Genomic DNA, 24509 nt, shown 5'->3' on the forward strand with positions numbered 1-24509 from the left:
AATCTGTTCACTTGTGAACTAAGACAACAACGCTGGCTGTTTCCCACACAGTATGATGCATTCAGGTGACCAGATGTATTAAATCTGTTCACTTATGAACTAAGACAACAACGCTGGCTGTTTCCCACACAGTATGATGCATTCAGGTGACCAGATGTAGTAAATCTGTTCACTTATGAACTGAGACAACAACGCTGGCTGTTTCCCACACAGTATGATGCATTCAGGTGACCAGATGTATTAAATCTGTTCACTTATGAACTAAGACAACAACGCTGGCTGTTTCCCACACAGTATGATGCATTCAGGTGACCAGATGTATTAAATCTGTTCACTTATGAACTAAGACAACAACGCTGGCTGTTTCCCACACAGTATGATGCATTCAGGTGACCAGATGTATTAAATCTGTTCACTTATGAACTGAGACAACAACGCTGGCTGTTTCCCACACAGTATGATGCATTCAGGTGACCAGATGTATTAAATCTGTTCACTTATGAACTAAGACAACAACGCTGGCTGTTTCCCACACAGTATGATGCATTCAGGTGACCAGATGTATTAAATCTGTTCACTTATGAACTAAGACAACAACGCTGGCTGTTTCCCACACAGTATGATGCATTCAGGTGACCAGATGTATTAAATCTGTTCACTTATGAACTAAGACAACAACGCTGGCTGTTTCCCACACAGTATGATGCATTCAGGTGACCAGATGTATTAAATCTGTTCACTTATGAACTAAGACAACAACGCTGGCTGTTTCCCACACAGTATGATGCATTCAGGTGACCAGATGTATTAAATCTGTTCACTTGTGAACTAAGACAACAACGCTGGCTGTTTCCCACACAGTATGATGCATTCAGGTGACCAGATGTAGTAAATCTGTTCACTTATGAACTAAGACAACAACGCTGGCTGTTTCCCACACAGTATGATGCATTCAGGTGACCAGATGTATTAAATCTGTTCACTTATGAACTAAGACAACAACGCTGGCTGTTTCCCACACAGTATGATGCATTCAGGTGACCAGATGTATTAAATCTGTTCACTTATGAACTAAGACAACAACGCTGGCTGTTTCCCACACAGTATGATGCATTCAGGTGACCAGATGTATTAAATCTGTTCACTTATGAACTAAGACAACAACGCTGGCTGTTTCCCACACAGTATGATGCATTCAGGTGACCAGATGTATTAAATCTGTTCACTTATGAACTGAGACAACAACGCTGGCTGTTTCCCACACAGTATGATGCATTCAGGTGACCAGATGTATTAAATCTGTTCACTTGTGAACTAAGACAACAACGCTGGCTGTTTCCCACACAGTATGATGCATTCAGGTGACCAGATGTAGTAAATCTGTTCACTTATGAACTAAGACAACAACGCTGGCTGTTTCCCACACAGTATGATGCATTCAGGTGACCAGATGTAGTAAATCTGTTCACTTATGAACTGAGACAACAACGCTGGCTGTTTCCCACACAGTATGATGCATTCAGGTGACCAGATGTATTAAATCTGTTCACTTGTGAACTAAGACAACAACGCTGGCTGTTTCCCACACAGTATGATGCATTCAGGTGACCAGATGTAGTAAATCTGTTCACTTATGAACTGAGACAACAACGCTGGCTGTTTCCCACACAGTATGATGCATTCAGGTGACCAGATGTATTAAATCTGTTCACTTATGAACTGAGACAACAACGCTGGCTGTTTCCCACACAGTATGATGCATTCAGGTGACCAGATGTATTAAATCTGTTCACTTGTGAACTAAGACAACAACGCTGGCTGTTTCCCACACAGTATGATGCATTCAGGTGACCAGATGTATTAAATCTGTTCACTTGTGAACTAAGACAACAACGCTGGCTGTTTCCCACACAGTATGATGCATTCAGGTGACCAGATGTATTAAATCTGTTCACTTATGAACTAAGACAACAACGCTGGCTGTTTCCCACACAGTATGATGCATTCAGGTGACCAGATGTAGTAAATCTGTTCACTTGTGAACTAAGACAACAACGCTGGCTGTTTCCCACACAGTATGATGCATTCAGGTGACCAGATGTAGTAAATCTGTTCACTTATGAACTGAGACAACAACGCTGGCTGTTTCCCACACAGTATGATGCATTCAGGTGACCAGATGTATTAAATCTGTTCAATTATGAACTGAGACAACAACGCTGGCTGTTTCCCACACAGTATGATGCATTCAGGTGACCAGATGTATTAAATCTGTTCACTTATGAACTAAGACAACAACGCTGGCTGTTTCCCACACAGTATGATGCATTCAGGTGACCAGATGTATTAAATCTGTTCACTTATGAACTAAGACAACAACGCTGGCTGTTTCCCACACAGTATGATGCATTCAGGTGACCAGATGTATTAAATCTGTTCACTTATGAACTAAGACAACAACGCTGGCTGTTTCCCACACAGTATGATGCATTCAGGTGACCAGATGTATTCAATCTGTTCACTTGTGAACTAAGACAACAACGCTGGCTGTTTCCCACACAGTATGATGCATTCAGGTGACCAGATGTATTAAATCTGTTCACTTATGAACTAAGACAACAACGCTGGCTGTTTCCCACACAGTATGATGCATTCAGGTGACCAGATGTATTAAATCTGTTCACTTATGAACTGAGACAACAACGCTGGCTGTTTCCCACACAGTATGATGCATTCAGGTGACCAGATGTATTAAATCTGTTCACTTATGAACTAAGACAACAACGCTGGCTGTTTCCCACACAGTATGATGCATTCAGGTGACCAGATGTATTAAATCTGTTCACTTGTGAACTAAGACAACAACGCTGGCTGTTTCCCACACAGTATGATGCATTCAGGTGACCAGATGTATTAAATCTGTTCACTTATGAACTAAGACAACAACGCTGGCTGTTTCCCACACAGTATGATGCATTCAGGTGACCAGATGTAGTAAATCTGTTCACTTATGAACTAAGACAACAACGCTGGCTGTTTCCCACACAGTATGATGCATTCAGGTGACCAGATGTATTAAATCTGTTCACTTATGAACTAAGACAACAACGCTGGCTGTTTCCCACACAGTATGATGCATTCAGGTGACCAGATGTATTAAATCTGTTCACTTGTGAACTAAGACAACAACGCTGGCTGTTTCCCACACAGTATGATGCATTCAGGTGACCAGATGTATTAAATCTGTTCAATTATGAACTGAGACAACAACGCTGGCTGTTTCCCACACAGTATGATGCATTCAGGTGACCAGATGTATTAAATCTGTTCACTTGTGAACTAAGACAACAACGCTGGCTGTTTCCCACACAGTATGATGCATTCAGGTGACCAGATGTATTAAATCTGTTCACTTATGAACTAAGACAACAACGCTGGCTGTTTCCCACACAGTATGATGCATTCAGGTGACCAGATGTATTAAATCTGTTCACTTGTGAACTAAGACAACAACGCTGGCTGTTTCCCACACAGTATGATGCATTCAGGTGACCAGATGTATTAAATCTGTTCACTTGTGAACTAAGACAACAACGCTGGCTGTTTCCCACACAGTATGATGCATTCAGGTGACCAGATGTATTAAATCTGTTCACTTGTGAACTAAGACAACAACGCTGGCTGTTTCCCACACAGTATGATGCATTCAGGTGACCAGATGTATTAAATCTGTTCACTTGTGAACTAAGACAACAACGCTGGCTGTTTCCCACACAGTATGATGCATTCAGGTGACCAGATGTATTAAATCTGTTCACTTATGAACTAAGACAACAACGCTGGCTGTTTCCCACACAGTATGATGCATTCAGGTGACCAGATGTATTAAATCTGTTCACTTATGAACTAAGACAACAACGCTGGCTGTTTCCCACACAGTATGATGCATTCAGGTGACCAGATGTATTAAATCTGTTCACTTATGAACTAAGACAACAACGCTGGCTGTTTCCCACACAGTATGATGCATTCAGGTGACCAGATGTATTAAATCTGTTCACTTATGAACTAAGACAACAACGCTGGCTGTTTCCCACACAGTATGATGCATTCAGGTGACCAGATGTATTAAATCTGTTCACTTGTGAACTAAGACAACAACGCTGGCTGTTTCCCACACAGTATGATGCATTCAGGTGACTCCTGGCCATTTGTTCTTCACACTTACTCTCCACCCATCCTACGGTTAGAAACGAGTGCAAACTAAGAGGGAAGCCTTTTTGTGGAATTTAAACCCACCCCTGTTAGCTATAAACACCCCATCCTCTGTTCAGGGTCACAGTTTGGTGCATTCATGTGACCCCCGGCAGTTCAGCCTCATGGTATGAGCCAGAGAGAGCCAGATGTCTGCTACCCCCCCCCCACATCTAGTTATTTTCTCATCTTTCCCTCACAGGGACCGGCCCCCTGAGCCGTACTCATACCAGACTTAAAATGCTTCTACAACTTAACCTTTCCTATGAACCTTTTCTCTTATTCAAACATTCAACTAATATATTTCTCACAACCTCCTGACCTCAGCTGTAATCATTCATAACCCCCCCCCCCCTTCCTTAGATGTCAGAGGCCTTCTGAACAGATGGCTAATCTATGTCAAACAAAGGTCACCCGTCAAAATAGCTTGATCGGTCGATAAGAGGTTAAAGGTCACCTGTCAAACTAGTTTGATCGAAGGGAGTCTTTATTTTTTCTTACGTCTTACACTGAAAATCTTCATAGAAAGTCTTTAAATTCATATTCACCATTTAATAAATGACACAAACTGAGTGACATCCAGTGTTTTTGATCAGGAAGTTACTGCTTCATACAATTAAAATGATATATAACAATAAAGTGAATCATATTTTAAAGACTAACTACTTCTTTATGAATAAAACCAGCTGTGGGTCAACAGCTGCAGTTTATTCCAGTCAGAGTCTGCAGCAACCTTCCAGAGTTCAACAGAGAGAGCACAACATGTTTCATCATCGCTTTATTCACAAACACATGCATTCAGCCAGCCTGAAGGAGCAAAAACCATCAAATGTCATTAAAACTAAAACTAAAACACAAACAGAATGAAGCAGGCGACGTAGGAGGAAACATTTCTCACCTCCAGCCTGTTTCACATCGTCCAAAACCGACACATGAAGACAGCATCATCAGCAGAGAACTTCAGACAATACCACCTTAAACAAAAAGATACCTCAAGGTAAATCCACCCTGGAGATTCCACCTTAAATTAAAAGGTAAATCCACCCTGGAGATTCCACCTTAAATTAAAAGGTAAATCAAAGATCTTTCACATTGAGTTCTTTCTTAAACTTTAGTCTCTTCATCTGACCCAAAGTTTCAGATCAGTTCAAAAATAAGAAACTTCATATACTTCTCATATTCCACAGTCCCCACATCACAAACCAGATCATTTAAAACCCCTTTAAGACAAACCAGATCATTTAAAACCCCTTTAAGACAAACCAGATCATTTAAAACCCTTTAAGACAAACCAGATCATTTAAAACCCTTTAAGACAAACCAGATCATTTAAAACCCTTTAAGACAAACCAGATCATTTAAAACCCCTTTAAGACATCAGTCTGCATTTACACTGCCACGACACCAGGGGGCAGTGGAGCCCCATCAAGTGTTTTGCTGCAGTTGGAGCAGTCTGTTGCCTCATGTCTCACACTAGCTGAATTTCACGCCTGAATTCGTCACCTTTTGGCTAATTGCTCAACGAGGTGTTTTATTTCTTCCTGCTACTCTGTCATCCATCTGCTTCATTCTTTTTTAAAAGGGCAGCTTAAGAAAGCAGGAAGTAAAGGAATAATGTGTCAGAAATGAGCAGCACCAGCATTAACAGCAGGTGGAAGGATCTGAGTCATCACCCTGAACCAACAACTCAAACCCAGAGCTCCAGGACACAAATGTAAACACAGCCGGGGTCAGCTCTGTCTTTTAACCCAACGTTTGAGGTCCTTTAGAGTTGAATACAGTCTGAAAATGAACTGTCAGCCTGACTGAGTCCATCAGAGCTGCCACTGGCTGAGGGAAACTCCCCCCACATGGAGTCATTCTGCTGATGTGTCCGGCTCGGCCCCAGTGGCCCCGTCAGTCGGTTGTTCCGCCTGCTGGGGAGCCTCAGGTGACTCCACCTTGTTCCCACTGATTCGCTGTAGCTCATCCATCCATTTGTGGCCCCGTCTGTGACTTGATAATTCAACCCCAGTGGGGAAGACTGCTTCACATCTCCCACATTTGTGTCCAGTGTGAACACGCTGGTGGTGTTTTAAGTTGCCATTGGTGATAAAAGCTTCCCCACACTGGCCACATATCCAGGGTTTTTCTCCGGTGTGATTTAATGTGTGATAAGTCAGAGCTCCCAGAGAAGTGAAAGCTTTCCCACACGTGTCACAGCTGTACGGTTTCTCTCCAGTGTGCATGCGGCGATGGACCTTTAATGAGCCGGCTGATATACAGCGTTTCCCACAGTCTTCACAGCTGTACGGTCTCTCTCCGGTGTGGTACCTGAGGTGCAGATTAAGGCTGCTCACCAAGGAGAAGGCGTCCCCACACTCGCTGCAGCTGTAGGGCTTCTCTCCGGTGTGGATGCGCTGATGAACCTTCAGCGTGTTTCGGATCTTGAAAGTGGCGCCGCACTCGCTGCAGCTGAACGGTCTCTCTGTGCTGTGAACCAGCTGGTGAGCTTTTAAACTGGCTGAAGACTTGAAGCTCTTCTCACAGTGCTGACAGCTGTAATGCTGCAATCCGCCCTTTTCTTTCCGTTTCTGGAAAACACAAAGAGACACGATTACCAGCAACATCTGGCTCAGGCAGGGGCAAACAGCTGCATTCAGTGGAATCAGCAGCAGCTGAGTTCAGGCTCATTTTCATCCTGAAACCCTGGAGTTCAGCTGAGGTCATCCACCACAACAAGCTCACTTCAATCTATAAGCATTTACACATCTCATCAGAGCATAAACGCTCCGTTTGTTTCACTTTCAGCATAAAGAGGAGGATAGAGAGGGAGGGGGAGGATGGAGGGATGGAAGAAGAGGGAAATTAGCAGGTTAGATGGTTATAATGCAGAGAGAACTGAAGTTAACCTTAAAACAAAACTAAATAAAGTTTATTTGGGTCTGATGGCTGCATGAAGCTGTCTGACATCTAATTCTCACTCAGTGGGTTAATGAGCGCCATCAGACCGGATTAAAGGCGAAATTACACTAAAACTGAGTCATTCGGCTCGTGTTTCACCTGAATCTGACTAAATAACGGATCGGATCGAGTTAAATTAAGACCCGGGATAACTCCATCCAAACGTGCACTGAACGTGCACGCAGACGGCATGGAGCGGATCGATAATTACCCTCAGATAAGGAGCAGAACCCAACTGTGTGCGTGCACGTGCGCCATGACGTGTTCAAAGTGCAGGCTTTAAATATTCTGACAGTACATGAGAGTGTCTGTTTCAGTGCGTGTTTCAGTGCGTGTTTCAGTGCGTGTTCTTTAGAAAGAAGCTGCAGAAAACAGGCTGAAGTTTTCTGCCTTTCCGGTGCAACGCTGTGGCACGAGCAGGACGAGCGCGTGCTTCTGGTGCCGACACACTGACCTGTGACCCGCCGGACCCAGAGGACGAGCCGGCTCTGGTCCTGGTGGACGGGTTCGGCTCCTGGTCCCGCTGCTCCATCCCGGTTCTGCTCTGGTCCTGGTCCATGAAGCCCAGCAGCTCTCCGCTCCGACTGATGAGCCGCAGCGCCTCGCACTGAGCTCTGCGGCGCATGCGTGAGAGCAAAACAACACGCTGCGTTCAGAGTACCTCGGAAATAGTACAACTCAACTCGAGGTTCTAAAGTTCGGCGGTAGTTGGAGGAAGTAAAGAAAAACACAAACATGGCGGCAGTACTGAGGAAGGGCGCGAGCTGAGAGACGCAGATGATGCTTCATGTGTCGATTCATCAGAGAAAAACCCACAGAGTTTAATTTGTGTGTTTCTGATTTGGACAGCAGAGCTTCCGTATTCCCGGTGTTCCCTGAACGCAGCAGTAATTTGCTGTTGGCCTTCAGGGTTTTCTGCTGGAAGTCTTTCTGATGCAAAGTTAGTGGCTTCAGAAGATTTTTAGGGTGCTGTTTTCCATCTTTAAGTTGATCTGAAAGCTTGAAGATGCGCAGTTTCACATTTCCTGTTGGCCTGAGGGCTGAAAAGATAAGAAGAGGTAATGATGCCTCCTGTTAGTCATTCAGCAGATGATTTATCCACAGAAAGGTGATGAACATCAACGCTTTGCCCAAAGCTCAGATCTGATCTCATTGCTGTGTAATATAATAATATTATAGTTCATCATTATATATATATAATATCTGTCTAATATCTATTTATTATAGCTATTAGTTCAACAGGCCAAAGATTATTAAAACGGGTCCGCCGGGTCCGCCGGGACCGCCGGGACCGCCGGGGCCGCCGGGTCCGCCGGGACCGCCGGGTCCGCCGGGTCCGCCGGGACCGCCGGGTCCGCCGGGTCCGCCGGGTCCGCCGGGTCCGCCGAACGGCTCCACTGGTTTTAAAAAAGGAATTCAAACGTTTCTCTTCAGGAGACATTTTAATCCTGAAAATGGCTTTTAACTGTAGACTGTTTTACAATGTAAAGTGTTTGTCAAATAAACTTTATTATTATTATTATTAATGATGGAAAAATGAAGAAAGATAATTGAAGGAAACAGCTTCATATGCAGGGAGCCTCACAGCAGCTGCAGGTATATGATTAACTGTCTTCTGACTTTGTTACTCTGCTGCTAACAGATTTATTTACCTTCAGTCGACCAAAAAGAACATTTCAGGAGCCTTTTCCTTCTAACCCATTTAATCAGCTGTACTTTCTTATGAATGAAGGCTCACAGAGACCAGTTTTCTCAGGGAAACTCCACCTGAGATCAAACCTTAAACAGCCTTCTGAGTCGGGTCAGGACACCTGGGTGGAAGTCTGTGGAGTTCAGCTCTCTGTTCTGTTCTTCTGATCTTCTCTTCCTTCCTGAGAGTAACAGCTCAGAGTAACACCCCCCCAGCTCAAAGTAACACCCCCCCAGCTCAGAGTAACACCCCCCCAGCTCAAAGTAACACCCCCCCAGCTCAGAGTAACACCCCCCCTTTAATGAGCACTCAGTGTGGCTATTTGAACTCAAACAGAGGAGGATTGGTCAGGACTTTTATGAGCCGACCATCTGTCTCCCCCCCACCCTCACAGGGAGAATCTGCCCCCCCCACAGCAGGAGAATCTGTCCCCCCCACAGCAGGAGGATCTGTCCCCCCCACCCTACGAGAGTCAAATGCTTCTTTCTAAAACTCAACCTTTCCTGTTCTATTGTTTATACATTCATCAGATATAACTGTAACCGCCTACCCCCCCCCCCATCCTCTCAGAGGTCAGAGGTCACCCACCAAAGGGAGTTTTACCAGAGGGCGTCTCCACCCTCCCCCTCTTAGAGGTCAGAGGTCATTGTGACTGCTGGGACTCTTTGTTTTTTGAAGGCTGACGTTTGCTCCTTTTAAAGCCTCCAAGAGGAAGAAAAGTCCAGAAAAAGAAGCTGCATTTCCCCAGAAAACCCCCAGAAAACCCCCAGAAAACCCCCTGAAAACCCCCTGAAAACCCCCTGAAAACCCCCAGAAAACCCCCTGAAAACCCCCTGAAAACCCCCAGAAAACCCCCTGAAAACCCAGCAGAAACAAGCGTCTGCTGGGTTTTGAATGGATTTATTACGATGATACTTACTTATTGATTCATTCGATCAATACTTTGTGTGGATAGAACTGAAGGTTCATGTGTGTCAGTGTGAGTCTGCTTCAGGCAACCTGAGCCCACGCCGAGCCACGTGCACACCGGGCCACGTGCACACCGAGCCACGTGCACACCGAGCCACGTGCACACGCTCTGTGTACAGATAACTATTTACTTTATGAGGTTTTTCAGTCACATGAGAGAAAATAACATCCTTGGATCAAACTACTTTGACGGGTGACCTTTGACCTCTGACTGCTGGGATCCATCCCACCCGCTGCCCGATTATCGGATTGACGGTATAGAAAATGGATGGATGGACCTTTGACATTAAGGAAGGGGGGGGTTATGGTTAAGATTGATTAGGTCAGGAGGTTCCTGGATCTGGATCCCTTCTGTAAAGGCAGCAGTTTCCTCATCCCAGATGAGCTGTTTCAGGAAACATTTGGTAAAACCTTTGGAGTGTAACTTAGTTTTTTTACGAGCATCTGCCTTCTTTCTGTTGGTAGAAGTCTGAGTTAGTTTAAATTGGTTTAATTATTGAACATAGAGTTCAGGATTAGATTCAAAGTTCAGGATTAGACTCAGAGTTCAGGATTAGACTCAGAGTTCAGGATTAGACTCAAAGTTCAGGATTAGACTCAAAGTTCAGGATTAGATTCAGAGTTCAGAGTTCAGGATTAGATTCAGAGTTCAGGATTAGACTCAGAGTTCAGGATTAGATTCAGAGTTCAGGATTAGATTCAGAGTTCAGGATTAGATTCAGAGTTCAGGATTAGATTCAGAGTTCAGGATTAGATTCAGAGTTCAGGATTAGATTCAGAGTTCAGGATTAGACTCAGAGTTCAGAGTTCAGGATTAGATTCAGAGTTCAGGATTAGACTCAGAGTTCAGGATTAGATTCAGAGTTCAGAGTTCAGGATTAGACTCAGAGTTCAGGATTAGATTCAGAGTTCAGGATTAGATTCAGAGTTCAGGATTAGATTCAGAGTGCAGGATTAGATTCAGAGTTCAGGATTAGATTCAGAGTTCAGGATTAGATTCAGAGTTCAGGATTAGACTCAGAGTTCTGAGTTCAGGATTAGATTCAGAGTTCAGGATTAGACTCAGAGTTCAGGATTAGACTCAGAGTTCAGGATTAGACTCAGAGTTCAGGATTAGATTCAGAGTTCAGGATTAGACTCAGAGTTCAGAGTTCAGGATTAGATTCAGAGTTCAGGATTAGATTCAGAGTTCAGGATTAGATTCAAAGTTCAGGATTAGACTCAAAGTTCAGAGTTCAGGATTAGACTCAGAGTTCAGGATTAGACTCAGGATTAGATTCAGAGTTCAGGATTAGACTCAGAGTTCAGGATTAGACTCAGAGTTCAGGATTAGACTCAGGATTAGACTCAGAGTTCAGGATTAGACTCAGAGTTCAGGATTAGACTCAGGATTAGACTCAGAGTTCAGGATTAGACTCAGAGTTCAGGATTAGACTCAGAGTTCAGGATTAGATTCAGAGTTCAGGATTAGACTCAGAGTTCAGGATTAGACTCAGAGTTCAGGATTAGACTCAGAGTTCAGGATTAGACTCACACACCAAAGTTAAAAAGTTAAAAAGTAATTTCTTTATTAAAATGACGAAGAAAATCCCAAAAAAGCAACACACGACACACAAAGCAGTCGTAATATTTCAGAAATGATGCTCAGTGGTGATTTGAGCCACAGCCTCATCGTAGTCCGGTTCCTCATCGTCCTCATTTTGTGGAGGCGTTGTCATGGAAACAGCTGGTTTCCTTCCTGCAGAGTTTAGAATACATTTTCTCACTTTCTTTATATTTTGAATAATTGAAAACATTGTAATAATGTAACACATACTTCATCTATAAGAATTAACTTCAGAGTTTGCAACTAAAAGACATGAACGTGCTGATTTTAGCGGCCGCTGCTGTTCATGGCGTTCATCTTCAGGGGCCCAACAGGGCGAGTGCATTCAGATGAACTTACTGTTTTTACTTAGATATGGTTACAAACTGCTTACGTCTGACATGACTGATCTCTGCTGCAGAAAAAGCAGGAGTTCGATTATTAAGTAACAGTTTAAAATAAGCTCAGCTAGGAGCTATAAGCTGTTAAAGTTGATTATCCCCGGGTCTGCTGCCTCAGTCACTGCTGAGATGAACTAAAAACATGTTAGTGGAGACTTCCACTGGCTCTTAAGCTGTTAAATCTGGCCCTTAGATTGAAAACATCAGTCGGTCTGAGTGGAGCTTCACCTGCTGGTCGATACAACAGCACCACGAGGACGGTGGAGATCAAGTAGGGAGTGCAGACCAGGATGTGGCGCAACACGTCCAGCGCAGTCGGCGTTGGTTCAGAATATAAAGCTGGAACCTCGAGAGCTGGAAGAGGAACAGAGGAAGGCTGGTGGGAAGTTCTAAAATCCGTTAACAGTCACATCCTGAAACAAACGGCATCCTAAACCAGGGGAACTGTGTCCTGTGGACAACAAACAGAGGCAGCTCTGCTTTAATAAGGATAAACTTTGTGTTTCAAACACCCATAAATAAATAGAAGAGGCTCTTAACCTTTGGGGGCTTGTCCGGGATTTGAAGATTTTACCACCACAAATGCAACTAAAGCTTATGAAGCAAAATAAACTGGTTTGTTGCAGAGCTGTTGTGCTTCAAATGTCATCTTGGTGCAGTAACATAAAGGAAAGTCATTCATACACAGTGTTTCAGGTTATTTCACTCAGACGAGAGGTCATGACCTCATAGATGAAGCGCACATGAGGTCACATCATGTGCTGAGGAGACCACACAGCTGATCTCACCTGTGACAAACAGCCAGCTGGGTGGAGACTCTCCATGACTGCTGATGGTGCAGCTGTAGAGGCCTTCATCAGACCTGGTAACAGGGTGGAGGGTCATGTGACCTGTAGGCTCAGCCCTGATGAAGGAGCCATCTTTATAGAAAGCAGCTGGGAGGTTGGGGGGAGGGGTCTTTGTTCGACAGCTCAGAGTGACGTCATCTCCCTCCATCACAGGGAGGACAGGACTCTGCAGGATCACTGAATGTTCTGGACACAAGATGGAAAAATGTGTTTGTTTTGAACCTAACGAGACAAAAAGCGACACCTGCTGGTGGCTGAAATGAGCTCCCTTAAATAAAGATAAAGGAAAAATTCATATCAACCTACAAGGAATTAGGTCTGAGGAAAGCCTTCACTAAGGACCAAAAGGCCAATTCAGCGCTTCTTATTGGTGAAGATGAGGAAATGAGATGAAACTGTAGAATGTTTCTGAATCCTCGTGCCGATGGACAGAAGAAGAATGTTCTACCTCTAGAAAACATTACCTAAAGAGGACCAGTGACGGGTTTTTGTGTTATTTAGCTTCCGTGCACAGGAAAATATTCACGGCTGAAGAGTTAAAGGTATTTATTCTGTTGCACAGAAGCTCTGAACGGCCCAAATCGGCCCAGGCTTCACTTCCTTTCCCTTATGACATCATCATGTGACACATTTCCATAAAGCCTGCCCCAGTTACACCACCGGTTATAATCAGCTGCAAACGTTTCTGCCTGATCAGAGCAGACTGGGCCCTGTGGGAGGAAACAGACTTAAAGGAAGAGGACTGCACATCTGTTCTAATTCACCTCCACAGTGAGACAATAATCGTGTAAATGAGTGTTTATGGGTTTGGGTTCCACCGGTCCTACCGTAAACAGAGATGTTGATGGAGTTGCTCCGCTGCTTTGCAGGAGATTCACACCAGTAGATGCCAGTGTACTGCCTTTTGGCTGTTTTTATGGCACATTCATGGGAATTCAGGGTCCCCCATTCCTTACCACAGCTGGACAGAGTGCTGTCAGAGAAGGTGAACCTTTTGACCCTCCATCCATGGGAGCTGCTGCTGTGTTTGCAGCTCAGGGACAGTTTCTCATACTCAAACAGCTGAGACGAGTCTGGAGACACTGTCAGAAATGCTGGTTTGGAATCATCTGTGGTCAGAGAAAGAGTGAAACTGTGGGTGAAACTGTGGAAGCAGTTTGTCATTACTGCAGACTTACTGCAGACTTACTGCAGACTTTCTGCAGACTTACTGCAGACTTACTGCAGACTTACTGCAGACTTTCTGCAGACTTACTGCAGACTTACTGCAGACTTAATTCAGACTTACTGCAGACTTAATGCAGACTTAATGCAGACTTAATGCAGACTTACTGCAGACTTACTGCAGACTTACTGCAGACTTAATGCAGACTTAATGCAGACTTACTGCAGACTTACTGCAGACTTACTGCAGACTTAATGCAGACTTACTGCAGACTTTCTGCAGACTTAATGCAGACTTACTGCAGACTTAATGCAGACTTAATGCAGACTTAATGCAGACTTAATGCAGACTCACTGCAGACTCACTGCAGACTTAATGAAGACTTTCTGCAGACTTACTGCAGACTTACTGCAGACTTAATGCAGACTTACTGCAGACTTAATGCAGACTTACTGCAGACTTAATGCAGACTTGCTGCAGACTTACTGCAGACTTAATGCAGACTTAATGCAGACTTACTGCAGACTTAATGCAGACTCACTGCAGACTTACTGCAGACCTAATGCAGACTTACTGCAGACTTAATGCAGACTTAATGCAGACTCACTGCAGACTTACTGCAGACTTACTGCAGACTTAATGCAGACTTACTGCAGACTTTCTGCAGACTTACTGCAGACTTAATTCAGACTTACTGCAGACTTAATGCAGACTTACTGCAGACTTAATGCAGACTTACTGCAGACTTACTGCAGACTTACTGCAGACTTAATTCAGACTTACTGCAGACTTAATGCAGACTTAATGCAGACTTAATGCAGACTTACTGCAGACTTACTGCAGACTTAATGCAGACTTAATGCAGACTTAATGCAGACTTACTGCAGACTTACTGCAGACTTAATGCAGACTTACTGCAGACTTACTGCAGACTTACTGCAGACTTAATTCAGACTTACTGCAGACTTAATGCAGACTTAATGCAGACTTAATGCAGACTTAATGCAGACTTACTGCAGACTTACTGCAGACTTAATGCAGACTTAATGCAGACTTAATGCAGACTTACTGCAGACTTACTGCAGACTTACTGCAGACTTAATGCAAACTTAATGCAGACTTACTGCAGACTTAATGCAGACTTAATTCAGACTTACTGCAGACTTACTGCAGACTCACTGCAGACTTAATGCAGACTTAATGCAGACTTAATGCAGACTTACTGCAGACTTACTGCAGACTTACTGCAGACTTACTGCAGACTTACTGCAGACTTAATGCAGACTTACTGCAGACTTTCTGCAGACTTACTGCAGACTTAATTCAGACTTAATGCAGACTTAATGCAGACTTACTGCAGACTTACTGCAGACTTACTGCAGACTTAATGCAGACTTACTGCAGACTTTCTGCAGACTTAATGCAGACTTACTGCAGACTTAATGCAGACTTAATGCAGACTTAATGCAGACTTAATGCAGACTCACTGCAGACTCACTGCAGACTTAATGAAGACTTTCTGCAGACTTACTGCAGACTTACTGCAGACTTAATGCAGACTTACTGCAGACTTAATGCAGACTTACTGCAGACTTAATGCAGACTTGCTGCAGACTTACTGCAGACTTAATGCAGACTTAATGCAGACTTACTGCAGACTTAATGCAGACTCACTGCAGACTTACTGCAGACCTAATGCAGACTTACTGCAGACTTAATGCAGACTTAATGCAGACTCACTGCAGACTTACTGCAGACTTACTGCAGACTTAATGCAGACTTACTGCAGACTTTCTGCAGACTTACTGCAGACTTAATTCAGACTTACTGCAGACTTAATGCAGACTTAATGCAGACTTTCTGCAGACTTACTGCAGACTTAATTCAGACTTACTGCAGACTTAATGCAGACTTAATGCAGACTTAATGCAGACTTAATGCAGACTTAATGCAGACTTACTGCAGACTTAATGCAGACTTACTGCAGACTTACTGCAGACTTACTGCAGACTTAATTCAGACTTACTGCAGACTTAATGCAGACTTAATGCAGACTTAATGCAGACTTACTGCAGACTTACTGCAGACTTAATGCAGACTTAATGCAGACTTAATGCAGACTTACTGCAGACTTACTGCAGACTTAATGCAGACTTACTGCAGACTTACTGCAGACTTACTGCAGACTTAATTCAGACTTACTGCAGACTTAATGCAGACTTAATGCAGACTTAATGCAGACTTACTGCAGACTTACTGCAGACTTAATGCAGACTTAATGCAGACTTAATGCAGACTTACTGCAGACTTACTGCAGACTTACTGCAGACTTAATGCAAACTTAATGCAGACTTACTGCAGACTTAATGCAGACTTAATTCAGACTTACTGCAGACTTACTGCAGACTCACTGCAGACTTAATGCAGACTTAATGCAGACTTAATGCAGACTTACTGCAGACTTACTGCAGACTTACTGCAGACTTACTGCAGACTTACTGCAGACTTAATGCAGACTTACTGCAGACTTTCTGCAGACTTACTGCAGACTTAATTCAGACTTACTGCAGACTTAATGCAGACTTAATGCAGACTTTCTGCAGACTTACTGCAGACTTAATTCAGACTTACTGCAGACTTAATGCAGACTTAATGCAGACTTAATGCAGACTTAATGCAGACTTACTGCAGACTTACTGCAGACTTACTGCAGACTTACTGCAGACTTAATGCAGACTTACTGCAGACTTAATGCAGACTTAATTCAGACTTACTGCAGACTTACTGCAGACTCACTGCAGACTTAATGCAGACTTAATGCAGACTTAATGCAGACTTAATGCAGACTTACTGCAGACTTACTGCAGACTTACTGCAGACTTAATGCAGACTTACTGCAGACTTACTGCAGACTTACTGCAGACTTACTGCAGACTTAATGCAGACTTAATGCAGACTTACTGCAGACTTAATGCAGACTTAATTCAGACTTACTGCAGACTTAATGCAGACTTAATGCAGACTTACTGCAGACTTACTGCAGACTTAATGCAGACTTACTGCAGACTTACTGCAGACTTAATGCAGACTCACTGCAGACTTAATGAAGACTTTCTGCAGACTTACTGCAGACTTACTGCAGACTTAATGCAGACTTAATGCAGACTTAATGCAGACTTAATGCAGACTTACTGCAGACTTAATGCAGACTTACTGCAGACTTACTGCAGACTTACTGCAGACTCACTGCAGACTCACTGCAGACTTAATGAAGACTTTCTGCAGACTTACTGCAGACTTAATGCAGACTTAATGCAGACTTACTGCAGACTCACTGCAGACTCACTGCAGACTTACTGCAGACTTAATGCAGACTTACTGCAGACTTACTGCAGACTTAATGCAGACTTAATGCAGACTTAATGCAGACTTACTGCAGACTCACTGCAGACTCACTGCAGACTTAATGAAGACTTTCTGCAGACTTACTGCAGACTTAATGCAGACTTAATGCAGACTTACTGCAGACTCACTGCAGACTCACTGCAGACTTACTGCAGACTTAATGCAGACTTACTGCAGACTTAATGCAGACTCACTGCAGACTTACTGCAGACCTAATGCAGACTTACTGCAGACTTACTGCAGACTTACTGCAGACTTAATGCAGACTCACTGCAGACTTAATGCAGACTCACTGCAGACTTACTGCAGACCTAATGCAGACTTACTGCAGACTTACTGCAGACTTACTGCAGACTTACTGCAGACTTAATGCAGACTTAATGCAGACTTACTGCAGACTTATGGCACATACTGGATATCTGATGAACTGGAAAACATTATGATGACGTCACCTAAATCAATAAATAAAGCCCCACTTATGGTATATTCTGTGTATGGAGTTCTGCAGTGGGGAAGAAAAACAAAATATATTTCATATTTTCATTTGCTAGCGTTGATCTTTACCTCTTATCAGCAGCCAGCTTGGTAGAGACTCTCCGTGACCGCTGATGTCACAGAAGTAGGCGCCTTCATCCGATTTTGAGACATCCTTGATGGTCATGTGACCTGTAGGCTCAGCCCTGATGAAGGAGCCATCTTTATAGAAAGCAGCTGGGAGGTTGGGGGGAGGGGTCTTTGTTCGACAGCTCAGAGTGACGTCATCTCCCTCCATCACAGGGAGGACAGGACTCTGCAGGATCACTGATCTGTCTGAATATGGGATGAAAAAATGTGTTTTTGGTATGTTTGATATGAAAGGATAGAAGTACACCTGAAAATGCTCTGTGCAATAATAAAGTAAACTCTGCAACAGCGTTTATGTCTTAGCTAACTGGATTTAATGAGGTCAAAGGTCACAGCAGGACCCTCTTTTCAGAACATGCTGAGGCCCTGTTATAGCCCTGCTGACCTGTCAAAGGTCAAAGGTCACAGCAGGACCCTCTGTTACAGCTCTGCTGCACACAGTCATATAAGATTAGATAAAACTAGAAAATTTCTGAAGAAATTTTGATGGGTGCCCAGCTGCTGCCCGTCCAAACACAGACACAGAGAGACAGAGAGGCTGGTAGTTGCCAGTCAACCATTATATGATCATAATCTCTTAAATATGAGATTCAGGCTTGTTCTGGTGAAATCTGCCTGCTTTAGACACATAAGGCCCGGTTGATCTGTTCAGAATAATGGAAAACATATGAGTGAATGCGCGCTATCGCACGCATTTGTCTCATCAGGGGCTGCCATGAACCTGTTAATCTGTCCAGATTAATGAAAATTTATGAGTTAAAGGCAGAATTTATGAGCCCTTCTGCTGCCCTGCCCCTGCCCTTCTGCTGCCCTTCTGCTGCCCTTCTGCTGCTATGTTTACTCTGCCCACATCAGCCATCTTGGCTCTGCCCTCATCCGCCATCTTGGCTCTGGCTTCATCAGCTGTGATAGAACAGGGCAGCCATCTTGGGTGTGGTCAGCATTAGTTGCTATGGGCAACAGCTGTGCCTGCCAACTGCCAACTGAAAATTCTGCACCTCACTTTGTCCCCTTAAAATCATGGGGTTTTCATATTGAGGCAGAAATCTGGATAAAAACGCTCGCTGTTCGAAAAGTAGAAGTCGTATCCGAATAATTCTTTCACCGTGAGCGCCAGAAGGGACGGGGGAAGCCAGCGGTGTCATTTTTATTCTTCTACCCCCCGTGGCTCCTTTATTATGGCAGTTTTAAAATGAGTTTTCCGACTGATTTCAGGGCTCGGCCGTTTTATAATGGGATGGAATGTTCCCTCTCTTCGCTCAGAGGTAATTTGTGAGAAATCTGTGAGGCCCAGCTCAATGACAGTCACATTGGGTGAAAGACAACTAAAATACCTACGTTTTGATGTATAATTTATCCAGATCAGGCAGATATTTTGGACGTGAGAGGAATTTGTTCGAGAAATTGTTTTTTAAAGATTTTTAGAGTGACAGTTACAGTGTAACTGACATGAGACGACCTCCTCTGGACACCTAAAACGTAAACTGCCGTTGTGTCAAAGCTGTATAAGCTATTAACAAGCCCTTTACCACAGTTAAAGCTGAGTCTTTCCTGTCACACACAAACTTTGAATGATGTGTGTGTGACGCTGTATGGCTGAGTTCAGAGGCCTCCAAGGGGAGGCCAAACTGCCTCGTTAAGGCCTTCTCCATTCATTTTCCCATTGACAATTTTCCCGCTTTTTCCCATTTATCCGCTATTCCTTTCGAGTAATGAGAGAGAAAATTAATAGCACACCTCTCCCCATCGGCGCGCACGCAGCCATGTGTTTTTTATTTTAGTCGGACCTTCGCTGTGGGAGGAGTAGCGCGCCGAAAAATGTGACGGAAACGGAAAAATATAAGTATTCACAATAGTAATATGTGTGCCCGGCCTTTGGCATTGGCACCCATAATAAGAAAATCCTTTATTTGACCCACAGGAGAGATTTAAAGCAGCAAACAGCAGTGTAGGAACATAGGTCCTCAGTACAGAATGTAAAAATAAGTATATTTCATAAGCATCAACTCAGAAGTGCCTCAGCAGCTCAAAATAAAATTCTGCTTCGGGCCCCAGTTTGGCCAGAGCTCTGAAATATCAACTTTTGAAATGTTTTCTCTGCCCTTTCTCTGCTTTTATGGTGTTTTTGTTGCTGTGAAACATCAGATTTGAACTGACTGCATGTTAAGGTGTTATGGTCTGTGTCCTCTGAGCTGAATCCTCTCGCCTCCCCTTCCTCATGTGCCTCACCTGTGAGAGGCTGGATGTGTGTCTTCAGAGGAGATTCAGTGAAACTGTGAGTCGTATCAAAGGCAGCATAAAACAGGAAGTGATGCGGTCAGAGGAGTCTCACCAGTGACAGTGATGTTGATGGCGTTGCTGCTGTCTCTGTGTTTGGATTCACACCAGTACACCCCGCTGTTGGCCTGCTTCATCGTCTTCATGCTGCAGGTGGAGGAGGTCTGGGTTCCCCACCCGGAGCCGCACTGAGACAACCTGGAACATCCCTCAGTGTTAGTCACCCACACTCACACGTTTGTGTCGTTGGCTTCTGATCAGAAGTGAAGGTTCTCTCCCTGCAGCGTGCACTCTCCCTGCAGCGTGCACTCTCCCTGCAGCGTGCACTCTCCCTGCAGCGTGCACTCTCCCTGCAGCGTGCACTCTCCCTGCAGCGTGCACACGCTCAGAGCCGTTTCAAACTGCCTGTGCAACTGTCAGCTGAACGTGTCACTCGCTGGTTAACGAGTGACGCCTCTGCAGCAAACCGCGCCTGATGCAGTTTCCTCACTTATAATGGTGCCCTGCTCACGTGCACGTGCACGTCGGTCGAGCTTCTTCGGTGTGTTCAGGCAAAGAAAAGGACGAAAAAAGAAAAAGTTCTGCCGGAAATGAGGTTCTGAGCGGACCAATCACAGCCCTTACGGCCCGCTTTCTGGGGGTGCCTCAGGTACGACGTTGAAATGACAGAGAAGCAGAAATTACGCTTTCACACGTGCACTTATGTTCACAGCGTCAGGCCTTATGTTCAGGCCTTATGTTCAGGCCTTATGTTCAGGCCTTATGTTCAGGCCTTATGTTCAGGCCTTATGTTCACAGCATCAGGCCTTATGTTCACAGCATCAGGCCTTATGTTCAGGCCTTATGTTCACAGCCTCAGGCCTTATGTTCACAGCCTCAGGCCTTATGTTCAGGCCTTATGTTCAGGCCTTATGTTCACAGCGTCAGGCCTTATGTTCACAGCATCAGGCCTTATGTTCAGGCCTTATGTTCAGGCCTTATGTTCAGGCCTTATGTTCACAGCGTCAGGCCTTATGTTCACAGCATCAGGCCTTATGTTCAGGCCTTATGTTCAGGCCTTATGTTCAGGCCTTATGTTCAGGCCTTATGTTCAGGCCTTATGTTCAGGCCTTATGTTCAGGCCTTATGTTCAGGCCTTATGTTCAGGCCTTATGTTCAGGCCTTATGTTCAGGCCTTATGTTCACAGCGCGGCGCAGGACTGAGTGCTGTGTGGTGAACTCACGTCTTGGTGGTGTACCTCCACACTGTCCATTCTCCGGGGCCGAGCTGCTCGCAGCTGATGGAGAGCTCTTCATACTCGAAATACTGAGACCAGCTGGGAGTGACCGTCAAGGAGGCTGCCGGAGACAAAAAGACAGATCACCACCTTTCCTTTCTGCTGATGTTGCATGTTTTAAAGCATCACTTCTCTCAGTGTGGGTTACACTAAACGGTGATTTTCTTTTGTAAAACGCTGAACTTCCCTCAGCCAGCAGCTCACGTGTTCATCTCATGAGGAACAAATGTTTCCTCTTCAGATCCCTTTGAGCTGAGATGGGGGGGAACACATTTCTTACTGGGGGGAGTACATTTCCTTACGGTCCTCAGAGGTTCAAACGTGTGCTGCTCGAGCTGAAAAGCAGCTCACCTGGCTCCAGCACTGAAAAGCAGCTCACCTGGCTCCAGCACTGAAAAGCAGCTCACCTGGCTCCAGCACTGAAAAGCAGCTTCATCGGGCTCCAGCACTGAAAAGCAGCTCACCTGGCTCCAGCACTGAAAAGCAGCTCACCTGGCTCCAGCACTGAAAAGCAGCTCACCTGGCTCCAGCACTGAAAAGCAGCTCACCTGGCTCCAGCACTGAAAAGCAGCTCACCTGGCTTCAGCACTGAAAAGCAGCTTCATCGGGCTTAAACAGACACAGAAACTCTTTCTTTCAGTGTATTTCTGCTTCTGGCCTCTGCCTCCTCATCAGGAAACATTTACTCTTTAGAAGTCGTTTACATCCATGCCATCACCATCTTCTCCTTCTTCTTCATCCTGGTTCAGGTTGATCCCAGTTTCATCTGCTTTATCTGCTCTTTAAGATCCGAAGCTGGTGGTAAAGCCTCTAAAGAAAGGGTTCTGCTGTTGTTTTCTGTAGCATTTTTGTTCATTTCTGGACTGAAAATCAGTGGCAACAGGTCTTATGGAGGGATGAATCCTCCCCAGAGCCCGGACCTCAACATTACTGAAGCAGTGTGGGATCATCTTGACAAAAAGCAGCCTTTTACACTCAAAGTTTTAAGTGCAACAGATGGAAAAAAGCAAAGAACAAACTGATCCTTTTTTATGGCACAAATGACTGAAAAAAACCTGCGTCTGGAGGTAACAAACAGGAAGTGATGAGAGGTGGCATGAAGGTTCCTCAGAAAGAGCACCAAAGAGATGAATATCTGCAGTGAAAGCAGGACAGAGGCTCTAAACTGGACACTTTAAACACTTTAAACAGGACTTACCGTGACTGGCAGACGTCTGGCAGGAGCTCAACAGCACTGAAACATCAAAGTTAAGCGTGAGCACAGCGACCTGCAGCCCAGTCACACACAGTCTGCTTCACCAGCTGAATCAGAGTGCTGCTCTGCTCACATCTGGATCCACAAACATCAGCCACAGGATTGTTTCTGATCTACTTACAGAGAACAAGCAGAGCTGTCTTCATGGTGTCTGCAGGCAGAGGACTGACCGTGTTGTAGCGCATGTCGCGGCTATTTCCTGTCAAGCAAACCACAAGTGGGTTGGATGGAGACGTTAGTGCAGCATGACATTAAATCTGAGCTTTGTCCTCGTTTACCTCCTCTGACTTCTGGCTCTCTGCTGCTTTTGTGCAGCTGAGCTGAGAGTGGTGAGAGAAAAGCTTCAGATCCTGTTTCTGTTCTGCAATCCTGCGTCACTCTGACCTCTATGGGACAGTTGTGCTGATGTGATGCACAGAGCTGACCTTCAGCATCCCTGCAGCAGTGACATCCTGTCTGATTCTGCATGCAGCCCAAACAGTTCTGATCGGTCTGAGTCTCGGCTGAGATTTGCAGCTGATCGGTCCAATATCTGATCAATGGTCTGATTACCTCCAGAAGATAAACGGCACGTTGAGCAGAAGGCGTGAATCTAGCTGAGCTGATGAAACCACGACCACATTACTGCTTCACTAGGCCAGAGGCGTTTCTGAGCGGGAAGCTCGTGCCTCTGTGGTATCAGAGATGCATCGATAAAGCCTAAAATCCACCGTCAGTCTGCTTCTTCAGTCCTAAAAGAGATGAAAACTGTGACGCCCGAAAGCCCCCGACATCAACCATTGCTGCCACCATCATCTCTAACATGTGAAACATGTGAAAAAAAGCTGTGGCAGCCAAACCAGACCAACTGTTTTTATCTTTTTATGTGTGCATTTTGTGGAAACCTCGGTCCACCTCGGTCCTGTGTTTGGTTGCTGTTATGCAGCAGTGGCAGTTATGGCTACACGTGCACGTTTGCTCTGCTGAAACAGGCAGTGTTTGTATGCTAATGCTAATTAGCAATGATGAGCTAATGATGGAGCTGATTCCACCTCTGAAACTACACCAAAAACACAGCTTTGGTCACTGAGAACAGTCAAGGTTCATGGCTCTTTTCTTTAAACTGGTTTCCATCAGAGTGAGGTGTGAAGGAAAGAAAAGGTGATGATGGTTAAGGCTCTCCTTCCTGCACCGGCTTGCATGCACAAAGGGAACCACTTTCTGTCTGAGGCACATGGTATAGGACCCAGATGTGGAAGAGCAGCTGTTAATTAATGAGTGGCTGAAATATTTATAGAGAAAATAAGCAAAAAGCACAGCAAAGCTGGAAGGTAAAAATGACTGAAAAACACAGCAAAGAAACCAGAAAACAAAAGAAGAAGAGAGTGATAATGATGGCAGAAAGAGGAAGAATCTGAGAGAGGGTGAGATAAACCAAAGGGAACAAATATACTGAGAGAAACTGATGAGGAAGCGACTGCAGCTGGAGTGGAGCTGGAGACAGGTGTGGAATGAGCTGGAGACAGGTGTGGAATGAGCTGGAGACAGGTGTGGAATGAGCTGGAGACAGGTGTGGAATGAGCTGGAGACAGGTGTGGATAGAGCTGGAGACAGGTGTGGATAGAGCTGGAGACAGGTGTGGATAGAGCTGGAGACAGGTGTGGATAGAGCTGGAGACAGGTGTGGATAAAGCTGGAGACAGGTGTGGATTGAGCTGGAGACAGGTGTGGATAGAGCTGGAGACAGGTGTGGATAGAGCTGGAGACAGGTGTGGATAAAGCTGGAGACAGGTGTGGATAAAGCTGGAGACAGGTGTGGATAAAGCTGGAGACAGGTG

General features: G+C 44.7%; 2 protein-coding genes across 2 annotated transcripts; both read right to left on the bottom strand.

The window, feature by feature from the left end:
* Positions 1-4064: 4064 nt before the first annotated feature.
* LOC140281954 (uncharacterized) lies at positions 4065-8289 on the bottom strand. Its single transcript, XM_072376475.1, has 2 exons — positions 7652-8289; positions 4065-6827 (listed from the first exon to the last, which is right to left on the bottom strand). The coding sequence occupies exons 1-2, from the start codon at positions 7820-7822 to the stop codon at positions 6111-6113; spliced, it is 888 nt and encodes a 295-aa protein (XP_072232576.1). The 5' UTR covers positions 7823-8289; the 3' UTR covers positions 4065-6110.
* A 161-nt stretch (positions 8290-8450) lies between these two features.
* Positions 8451-22878, bottom strand: LOC140282316 (high affinity immunoglobulin gamma Fc receptor I-like). The gene is made up of 10 exons (XM_072376899.1): positions 22815-22878; positions 22637-22672; positions 21385-21499; positions 20217-20359; positions 17825-18070; positions 13518-13799; positions 12631-12876; positions 12071-12196; positions 11521-11594; positions 8451-8594 (listed from the first exon to the last, which is right to left on the bottom strand). Exons 1-10 carry the CDS (start codon positions 22876-22878, stop codon positions 8451-8453), a joined length of 1476 nt encoding a protein of 491 aa, XP_072233000.1.
* Between the last annotated feature and the right edge of the window lie 1631 nt (positions 22879-24509).

The sequence above is a fragment of the Leuresthes tenuis genome, unplaced genomic scaffold, assembly GCF_036924035.1.
Source record: "Leuresthes tenuis unplaced genomic scaffold, fLeuTen1.0.hap1 SCAF_22, whole genome shotgun sequence".
NCBI classification, from domain to species: Eukaryota; Metazoa; Chordata; class Actinopteri; order Atheriniformes; family Atherinopsidae; genus Leuresthes; species Leuresthes tenuis.

Excerpts from the sequence above, each read along its gene's own strand:
- LOC140281954 (XM_072376475.1), bottom strand. The coding sequence starts at position 7,822 with ATGCGCCGCAGAGCTCAGTGCGAGGCGCTGCGGCTCATCAGTCGGAGC. Across the intron at positions 6,828-7,651 it reads CTGGGTCCGGCGGGTCACAG|AAACGGAAAGAAAAGGGCGG; the intron begins GTCAGTGTGTCG and ends TGTGTTTTCCAG.
- LOC140282316 (XM_072376899.1), bottom strand. The coding sequence starts at position 22,878 with ATGCGCTACAACACGGTCAGTCCTCTGCCTGCAGACACCATGAAGACA. Across the intron at positions 21,500-22,636 it reads CCAGACGTCTGCCAGTCACG|CCTCCTTGACGGTCACTCCC; the intron begins GTAAGTCCTGTT and ends TGTCTCCGGCAG. Across the intron at positions 11,595-12,070 it reads GCTGTTGTATCGACCAGCAG|GAAGGAAACCAGCTGTTTCC; the intron begins GTGAAGCTCCAC and ends TAAACTCTGCAG.